The following is a 10,764-nucleotide window of genomic DNA, read 5'->3' as shown; positions in this document are numbered from 1 at the left end:
TGTTGTGTAAACCATAGATTATGCGTTGAATATTGGTTTCTTACATCGCGATCGACTTAACTTTTTTACAAACTTCGCGAAAGCAAGCAAAGCGACGACGCGCAATCTTTGCTAAAACATGCGTCTCGCGAAGAAAACTGCAGTAACGTAAGCATGAGGACAACAAATGAATACTCCAAGCCTCGCAAATGATATAAAAAAAAAAGCTTTTATAACCAATAATATACAAGAAAAAAATATTTGATAGATTTTGATTTTAATGTCCTCGAAAAATTCATCGCTTATTACGCAAGATTTTGTCTCAAACTATTTGTTATTTTTTTAAATGTTTATAAAATAAATTAACAATAATTGTGCTTAATATACGATGTATAAAGATCCTTATAACACAAAAGAACAATAGCATATAATAATTTATATAAAAAATATTGCGAATTGCTTGAATATGAGCAGGTTCTCAAAAGTTTAAGGACGATACTGAACAGAAAGAGCATTTAGTTAAGTGTATCTGTCGACGAAAGAGACGCTAAATCATGAAGACGCCTTCCGTCGCGAATGAAATGTTCGCGAGGCTGAAAAAACGCCAGCGTCTAAACGTCGTGCTCTAAATCAAACGTATGTCGCGCGGCTAAGCTTAGAAAAATAAAGGAAAAATACGACGGTATTCCCCTACTGCACACTCAGCATTAAGGACGCACTGTCCTCTATGATTTCACGAGTCCTTGAGTTTAGGAGAGCGAGTGAGAACGAAGTGAACCTACCGCCGAATCGATGTTCTAATTAAATTAGGAGAAACGGCGAATAATGTAACCTATCACAGGTGAGACAAAACGCGATCGATGCGAAACCGAATCGGTTTTGCCAGCTGTGCTTCAAAAAAAAATATTGAAAATAGAATAAAAGTAATATAAATATAAATAATGGCTCAAATGCAGCAAATTCAATAGAAAATTGCGGTATTTTATAAATTAATAAAACAACTTATTTGAAAAATGACGCGAGACATTCTTTTGCAGAATATTTATAAAAATCTATTATAAATATATTCTAGATATTTTTTTCAACAAATAAGTTTATGATCAATTATTTATGTCAGAATTTACACTTCAATTTTTATTTAAAAAATAGAATAAGAAATATAAGAAATTATTCATCATTTTATAATAGTTTTTCTAAAAATATTACTTAAAAAATTTAATTCCGAATTTATTATTTGACTAATTTTTGTAATTATTATTTAGTTTAATTTATATTTAATTATCTAATTTGATTTTCATGTAGAAAAGAAATATAGTCTTCCAAACTGCTGCGATTATGGTTCTATTTTAAATCGAAACGATCCAAATTCGAGGACTGTTGCACTTCGTAAGATTGTAGAATAAAGTCGTTATCGCATATCGAGATGGTAATAATCAGAGTAAGTCCTATGAACGACGTGCAAAAGAGGAGTCGCGCCTATTCCCAGTGCGGCTATAGGGGATTCCCTTGGCGTTGTCGCCCCGCGTCGCCCCACGCCGCTTCAACCGTCCCCCAGGATATCTCGGGGGCGTGTGCGCACGCGTGGAAAATTGAGTCTGATAACGGCAGGCGTCTCGACGTCGTTTAGTATCGGCCGTAACGCCGTAACGTCGCGACGTCCGGATACGGTCTTTCTTCTCTAAAACATTGACGCGTCTCTGAAGAAAATTGTTAAAACACGAAATCGGAAGATGAGATACCGATTTGCCATAATAAAGAATCATCCTAGACGTCCGAGATCGGCGTCGTTTTATGTTGCTCCGATTGTCATTCGGTCACGATCAAAAGTATAGCGGATTTCGCGAAGAAAAAGGTACAATCGCGCCTGTTCGACGATAATTAAAATTGTTTTTGTTATTGATACCGATATTATTTTTTCGTCTCATAACTTTGCATTAAAAAAAATAATTCTCATTCTTACAACCGAGCGAAAATCAACGATGGTTGCAGAATATAAGAGAATGCTGATATTCCAAAGTGGGATAATACCGATTATTTTGCGTAAAAACATAAATACATTTCTAAAATATGTATGAATAAAAAAGAGAACTCTAAAGACTACTTTATAACTTATGTTAATTGTGAATAGAGAAATAACTGTGACAGCGTATTTCGAAAGCAACTGATTAAGTTTTAACAAAGCAATATTCTATCTTCTCATAATTCATTAACTGTAGTAAATAAAAAAATAAAAGTTGCATACAAATTAAAACATTTTTTTGTCCAATATAATCGCAATGATTTGAAGAAGCATCTTGTATATTATTGCATCAAAGAGAAATAGCTTCAATTCAATTTTCGTAAAGATCAATTGCGATTGCTTTTTAGTGAGCTTCAAAATGTCACTTTTGTTACATAAAAAAAGCAATAATTATTAGTCACGAATTATATCTCATTATATCGATTATAATTTTGACATTATTTTACTTGACAAAAGGACATATGTAAGGAACGTTGGCGGTACGTTTTCGCGGGACAAAATCTTTGTCGAATCAGTGCAGTTTCGAGTCGCAGTGACTATGATGTTAGAGTGATCTTTGCTATTAATCGAGCAACAAACGTACATTACCATCATGCAGATTCCTGGATTGCAATTCATGACTTTGCTATTGTGCTCATTGATGATGACAAGGATATCAGTGGTCTCAGGTACGTACAAAGAAGATGTTGGCAATATAATTAATATTTTATACTTCTATGCATTCTACAACGTAAATATCATTTCTAATCACGATAAATTAAAGTCTACATCCGCGGAAATAATTGTACATTGTAACACAAAAAGATTTTAAAGTTATTTAATATTTATAAAATAGATGAGCCGATAATTCTCTTCATTCTTATTATAAATATTTTCATTGATTACTGTTTTTTTATTTTAGAAAATATATTTCTTGTTCCGTCTATAATTTATCAAACACAATGGAAAATAAAATCAATTTATATATTCAGTGTGCAATTTATGAGGACATCAGAAACGCACTTGCAATTTATGGTTTAATATCGTAACCGATTATAAATTCAAATAAAACAAGTGTTTTAGCTCTTGACACCGCCGCGTAAATATTATTGAAATATTTCATATAACGAGACGCGCGATGAATAGTTATAACACAATTTTTTTTTAAACAATATTCAATTATATTAAAAACGATAATAAATGACAAGTACGACCGATTTTTATACTATGACATTGTAACCAAATCATTCAAGACGCGCCAGATCCATGATTAATTAATTAACTCCCGTCATTGTATGCTAAATTGCCATGTCAAAAGGTCCATTTGCAATCCTATGTTGAAATACCGTCGTGCAATATTTCTTAACTGTTAGATCAGACTAACGTATCGAAAATAATAAGCAAACGTGCCGTTATCGAATCTCGTTAGATATAGTAACCATTAAGCGTTAATTATGGATATACCGCGATGAACTTTTTTTGGAAACTATCCAATCAATATCTCATCGATATAATGCAAATACAATTTTGCCTGACAAAAATATATTTTAGCGTAAATCTAACAATTTATTCAATCATACCACGATTTCTCTACTAATACTGACAAAAATCACGATTTTGTATAATTAATGGCAATTATATATATTATACGAATTAATGACTCTAGATGACAGCCAAGTTGACTTAAGATCACCCTACATGAGACCAATCCCTAATTGGTAGAGTGCGGGAATTGGAAGAGGGTGGCTATGTGGAATTAACCTTTGCACTAGGAATGTAATTCTTCGTGTGGCAGATGCGCCGCGTTTTCCTAATGCATCGATTATACTCATCCAATTATTTCCGGCTTGCGCTGCCGGTAAATGTCGATAGTGCAAGCAAAAGGATCTATTTTGCAATTAATTTTGTAGTTGTAATTTTATAGCCTTAAAGCATCTTTTAACTTTATAATAATTTTATAACATACGTTATGGTTGTATATTATTATGTTATCGAGCCATAATTATAACACTAAAATGTTACGACGCGTATAATGTGATAATACTAATCTTATCATTATAACGTGTAAGTAACAAGATTATAATATTGCACTGACGTTTTCAGCGATGTGCGAAGGCTCGGATTTAGTTGCACGCTTATCAAGTCGGCGTTAAATTGTCTTTTCGCACAACAGCGAGAGAACATATCTCTCGGTCTAATTCAATTCTTATCCCGTATGCTTTACGGAATATATGTGATTCTCGGGAAGCATATACGTCACACAAAACAATGCGAGTTTTGTTAACGCGATAGACAGGTAGGCGCTGCAAACGCCGCAAGTTACAGACAGGCCCCGTCCGTCAGCCTTTGCTCGACTTCTCACACACGCCTACGGGACTATCGATTTCGTGCATGGCGAACATAATCGCGCGAGTGCGAAAAAGGGTCTCGGGCAAGGGTGCATTGATAGGGGATGCCGATAACAAGTTCGCGGAACGCAGCTCCGCAGGTTCGATTAGCAGGGTCGATTCGCTCTTCGGATACTACAAATCGCGTCAAAATACAATATTTAGAGAGCTTATGATATCATTCAAGATCTTACAAAAAAAACTACTAAAAGACCCGTAAATGATAGTAAAATCAAATTCACAATGAATAAAGTTAAGAACTAAATCTTAATAATTAATTAAACAGTTGTTTTGAATTGTTTAACGAATTTTAAACAACTCAAAAATATTTATAAATATGTGTATAAATTCCAAAGAAACACAACAAAATTAATAATTTTTCCTACGACTCTGTTATTAACACAATGATATATTTTCTTTAAATTTCAATATTATTAATAAAATTTTAACTATATTCAACTGTTTAACACAATAATTTCGAAAGCAAAATTACAGAAGTTCTTTTCTCAATCTAAGCGTAGTTAAATTTTTGATATGAAACACATAATCGTTTAGAAAGATCGGTGATCATCGAAATCTTAAATCCGGCCTGAGAAAATATCAGGGCGGATAGTTTATGATTTGCATACGATTTCCTAATAATGCTATGCGTAGGCTGACATTTGTACTTGACCATGTAACGACGATCGCAATGTCGCGTGCCAACTGGCTCGTGCACTTTTTCACGTGCACAACTCCGATGAACCGCGAGAATCGATACCGCCCTTTCGCATACGACTGTATTTTCTGCCAACCATTCAGGCCGATATGTCACGCGTGAGAAGATTGAACCGTGCGACAGTTCTCAGTATAGCCTATCGCGATTATAATCCCTGAAAGACGATCATTTTTCAAGGATAATCTTGAAGTAATCTCAAAAATAAATAGCGTAATGAATGCTATGAAAGCTTATGAAGAATGAAAGCAAGATTTTCAGATTAAATATGATCGAATATCCTAATTATATAAAGTTTATATCTCGAATCGCAAAAAATTGTCAGGAAGCAATTTAGAAAAAAATACTTTCAAAAAATAGAAACTTAAAATTTTAAAAATAGAATAGAGTCTTAAAATCTTAAAAATAGAATAGATCTTAAAAAAAAATAAAGATTAAATAATCTCTTATTAGTTTCTAATTATATTTCAAAATTATAATTGTATGTATTAAAATATTCGAAAATTATTGCTTAGAATAAAGAAAGCTATACTCAAAAAAACTTAATGTTCTTAAAATCGAAATCACTATCTGAAAAATTGACGTTATAGTTTAATATAATCAAAGCAGTTAAACATCTCACGATATTATCTATTAGATTCACTGCAAAAAAAAAAAATCTCGATTGCGCGAGACGCAGGATGAAAGGGACCAATTTTTCTTTTGACCAAATTCAATTTCAAAGATAGCAAACTCTATTTGATGCTATTACAGTATCAATAGTACCTTTCGATGTTTGGTATCGACGGTTCCCGCAGATACGGCTTTTTACTTCTTTTCTTGCCGCGATCCCGACGCATTAACGCAGAGGGAGGATACCGAAGCGAGGGTGAACGCGGCAAAGGGTAAATCCCACCCCACGCAGTTCGCGACGCTGTGCAGAACTCCAGCATGGCAAGGCTGCGCCGATTTTATTACTCGCGTCACGCTACGCCGTTCGCCAGCCGGCCAGCCAACGAAATTTGGCATCGATCTCGCCGTAGAAAGCCGCGTCCGCGTTCTTCATTGACATTGAATGCACCATTCAATAGCAAAACACGACCTTGGCTGCGCTTCTGCGGCCACATCGAGGTCGCGAAACTATAATTCAACCCCTCTGAGTTGCACGACCGTTCGTTGTCATTATCCTCATCCCGGATATAAATACAATAAATGCTCAAAAATAATAAAGTTTCTTATGCGTCAAAATTCTCGATGGATTAACGAGGCGCCGCATAATTTTAAGAAATTAATGATGAGATTGCCAAAGGCCATGCAAACATGTAATTTAGCAACACGAACACACGTGATTAAAGTGCGCCGGACGACAGGAAGTTAAATGTGCGAAAGTTAATAAAGTTTCGCGAGATAGGGAAACAAATGTGCATTTATTAACGACAGATACGCGAGGTAATGTATCGAGAACTACTGTGCAATTTGTAGCGGTGAACTTACGACGTACTACAATGAAAAGATGGTAAAATTTGTAGCGCTCGACCCGGAAAATAGTAAGAAATATGAAACTCTAACATGATACGATACAGAATCACGAAATATATAAAAAAATACAGATAACCGGACAAATATAAAGTTACCGGCGCAAAAAAAGATGGGCGCAGATTTGTTTAATCGCGATAAGTTATCGCCGCAAGAGGGATAACGCGTCTCGTGACAAGGGAAATATTAACACATTTCGCATCGTCTTTCGTGCAAAAATAGAGAACGGTATAATTTCGCGTGACATTCTTCGGCGATCTCAATTTCTGCGAATTCTTAGGTAAAACGACACGCGATATTCGAAGCGAAACTAGGACGTTAGATCGCAACCACGGTCCATCGCACAATAGCGTCTACTGTCGTCAGGGACCCTGAAAGAGACCCTTCATGATATTATCGATAAAACCTCGCGCGAAAGGACGATAAGTACAAGTCGTCGCGCGGAACCTTTTGAAGCGCGCGCGACATTTATTACCTCGTCGTAATACTCTTTTATTTACAAATCGAACTATAGAATGTTATGCAATCGTCGAGCTGCTACCGATAATCGAAACTATTACGTCGATGATGAAGCGTCGCGAATGAATGTTAATCCGACACCCACCCGCGCAGTATTTATGCGAATAATTAATGAACGTTATTGCACGCGGCGATAAGCGATTTTGTGGGATAAAAGGATATCATCGTGTGGCGAAAACAATAACAGCATGAATTGCAAAATACAGGGAAATATATTCGCCATTTTTTTTCAAAAGAGAACAATATCGGCAAGATTGTCAATTAAAATGAGATTTGGGTATTAATAAATATAATATTCCACGGAAATATAATCTGTTTTTATAACTAATTAATTGATGTATTATTCATTTATTATTGATACTTGTAATACAATTTATACTATAATATATCTGAGCTAAAATGATAGCCTATTCTTAATTTTTCGCATAATAATGCTTTTATTTGCTAGAATATATCGATGCGACGACAAGTTTTTATCTTTCTAAGATATTAATAATTCAAGATATTAACGATTAGACGAATTATAAGAGGAGCAAAAAAATTGTTATCGCGTTTGCCATCGCCACGAGGCACGGCGTTTCGTATTCGCGCGTCAAGTCATCGTATACTATGAATAATAATGAGAATGACAAGGCTCCTTATTAATGACGCGGCAGAGCACGCAAAACGTCTGGTGCGAGTCTTCTCACCGCGAAGTTACGGACTAGGTTGCCGGCAATACATTTTACGGTGGCATTACGGTTGCCAGGTGCCAGATATAAAGGAAAAGCTGTTGTTACTTTCCTGGGTGAATCAACTTTCTAAAATGTTTGATCTCGTTAAGGCTATTACTATTTATACTATTTTTAATATATGAATATATTTTTAATATTTTAATATTATTTAATAATTTGATTAAATTCATATAATATGAGATCGTATAAAATATATTAATTAACAAGTAAAAATCGCATATATATTCTTCTTATACCCTTTTACTGTCACTTTATTGCATAATGTTATTGATTTTATTATAAATACAATGTGTGTGTATGTGTGATGTGTGTGTGTGTATGTGTTTTAAATAGAAAATTAATAGTAATCCATTCTATTGTGTCCAAATTTTGAAATGTAAATTCTCTCATGTGGTTTGCTAGCACAATACAATCGAAAATTAATGTACGTTACAACTACAGGTCGAAATAGAAAATCAAACATCGCGTGCTGCACTGAAATCGTTAATCAAAGACGGGTTCTAAAAGCAGCCTTCACCCTCGTTGCAACCTAATCAAAAAGCACGTGTGCATTATGCGCACGGACGGATCGATTTCCAGCATAAAAAAAAAATATATTACAATAAGATTAAGTTTGATTAATGAAAACTGGTATGTGCGTGTGTGTAACTCGGAGTTAAAGAAATTTCTAAATTAAATCCGAAAAATATATACAAGAAATAAAAATTAAAAAAAATAGAATAAAATTGTGCTTGTCTACTTGATACTAATAATAATTGATTCAATATCGATTTCCATAACGTAGAATTAATTGGAAAAATATTTCTCATATTAATAGTTTAAAGTTATGAGCACGATCTAAAAAAAACTATTGTTTAAAATGAAAACATCTATAATAGTTCTACTTAATTTTTCGATAACTTTCATGCTCAGTTGGTTGTTTCATGAATTTTAGAATATCCTATATATATCTCTCAAGAAGTTTATTAGATTAATATCTTAGGACATTACATCGAGATCCATTACTTATTGTCAATAAACTAACTAATGGCCAGCAAGATCAATAATATTCGAATCCTAGAAAAAAGTATAAAATATCGAGTATATGTATACATATAGAATGTTCTAAATTGTTCCTTTTCTTTTCGTAATATTTATTATATCTCAACGCGTCCTATTTGTGCGAATAAATTGCCACAAAAAATATTTAGATGCTGTTGACAGACGCGATTATTTGATGATCGCTTTCATGCATTATATTTTGCAAAGCATGCAAAATAACATGCATTACATGAGAATATAATACGAGAATTACATGATAATTTAATTATCCGTTAAGTAAAAACTACAATACAATTCCGTTGGGCGAGATGTGTATATATATATGTGTGTGTGTGTGTGTGAGACATTTAATCAAATTAACTCCATCACGATATATTAAAACGTTAAAAAACATCCGACAAATTAAATTTCGAGCAAAGTACATTAGATTTATTTGTCTTGAATGTGTGTTATATAGTTTTCAAAAATATTCTTAAATAAAGTTACTTTTTCTTATTATTTAAAATTGACTCAGATATATTCCATCATATTTTCTCTTTTCAGAAGAAATGAGGTCAACAAAGATTTAATCGAATAAATGCACTAAAATCAGACAGGTTATTTGACTACAAATGAAGAGATTCAACGATACTCATCATATTAAATATAATGTAACGAGGACAATAAAAAGTTATAAAAGAAGACCTTAAAGTGGATAGTATCATCTTAGATACGATGAAATAAAACATTAAAATGTCGCGTTTAATCTCTACATTTTTTTTAATTTCATGAATCCTGTACATATATCTGCAAAAATTATAAATTGTATATTTTGTTACTACATGTTTTTAAACAATAGGTTACAGTTTAATGAATCAGTATTAACGATGCAAACCGGAAAATAAATTAAATTAAAATGATAGAAAAGAAATTTATGCGCGCGATTTGAGTAAATAATTATTTTACGAATATTATTATTTTCCCATTGCACACATACACACACATAATGCAAGTGTATATATCGACCAATGTATCCTGCATATACTTTATATCACAAAGTATAGTAGAAAATAAAACTCGAGCTATTGTTTCGAAGCATGCAAGTGCCTGGCCTTAACCTCGACCAACTTGTTCTTTGCTTTTCCATGTATTTCTAATATCTCTTCATCAAATTCCTATCAAAAAAGTCTGACAGGATTATTATTATAATTTCGTAGTATTCCGAATCGAACACAGCCACTTCAACCGTGCGCACAATCACGGATATAACATCGAGTATTTGTAATCGCGATATAAAATAACAGTTTCGAAGAAGATTCCGTCGCGTACCTTGGCCTTCTCGTGACATTTCACGAAACATAAAACTATATCAACCAACGACCACGTATGTCCATTAAATGTAATCGCGAGTATGTATCGCGCGTGTGTGACGTACATCAGTAGATATGCTTATGAAATTAAAATATCCATTGCATTATGACGATTGTAATGTCGATTATTATCTCTTCTACAAAGGCTTCGTCTCTCAAAGCTTGCAATATACATCCGAAGAAAACTAATGCGTGTTATAAAATACCAATAATACAAAGACAACGCGTTCATTAATTTTTCGTTAAAGCTTCGCGAGTAACAAGCGAAGATAAAATATGTTCGACAATAGCGCCAACAATAGCTTCAACATCAGTAACGAAAAGATATCATATATAATTACGTTCAATACTTGACGCAAAAATTTATTATTATTGTATTATAAAATTAATAATTATTACATAAAATTAAATAATTATTGTAAGTAGCACAAACACATCTTTAATATTTAATATAAAACATCTAATAAGTCTCCAATAATATAATCAGAATGATAATATATATAATATTAATAAGAAATTAATTTTA

The 10,764-nt window shown here is 33.2% G+C and overlaps 1 protein-coding gene across 1 annotated transcript in view; it reads left to right on the top strand.

The window, feature by feature from the left end:
* The first annotated feature begins 1,610 nt into the window (after positions 1 to 1,610).
* Positions 1,611 to 10,764, top strand: part of LOC115235161 (proto-oncogene tyrosine-protein kinase receptor Ret) — an 85,536-nt gene continuing 76,382 nt past the window's right edge. The window contains exons 1-2 of the mRNA XM_029806763.1: positions 1,611 to 1,831; positions 2,456 to 2,667. Coding sequence (XP_029662623.1) covers positions 2,592 to 2,667 — 76 coding nt within the window. The 5' untranslated portion in view covers positions 1,611 to 1,831; positions 2,456 to 2,591. The remainder of the gene's footprint in view (positions 1,832 to 2,455; positions 2,668 to 10,764) is intronic.

This window comes from Formica exsecta, unplaced genomic scaffold (genome assembly GCF_003651465.1).
Source record: "Formica exsecta isolate Colony F162 unplaced genomic scaffold, ASM365146v1 scaffold211, whole genome shotgun sequence".
Classification (NCBI taxonomy): Eukaryota; Metazoa; Arthropoda; class Insecta; order Hymenoptera; family Formicidae; genus Formica; species Formica exsecta.
The sequence above is the reverse complement of the archived record's forward strand: the minus strand, read 5'-3'. Positions and strand labels throughout refer to the sequence as shown.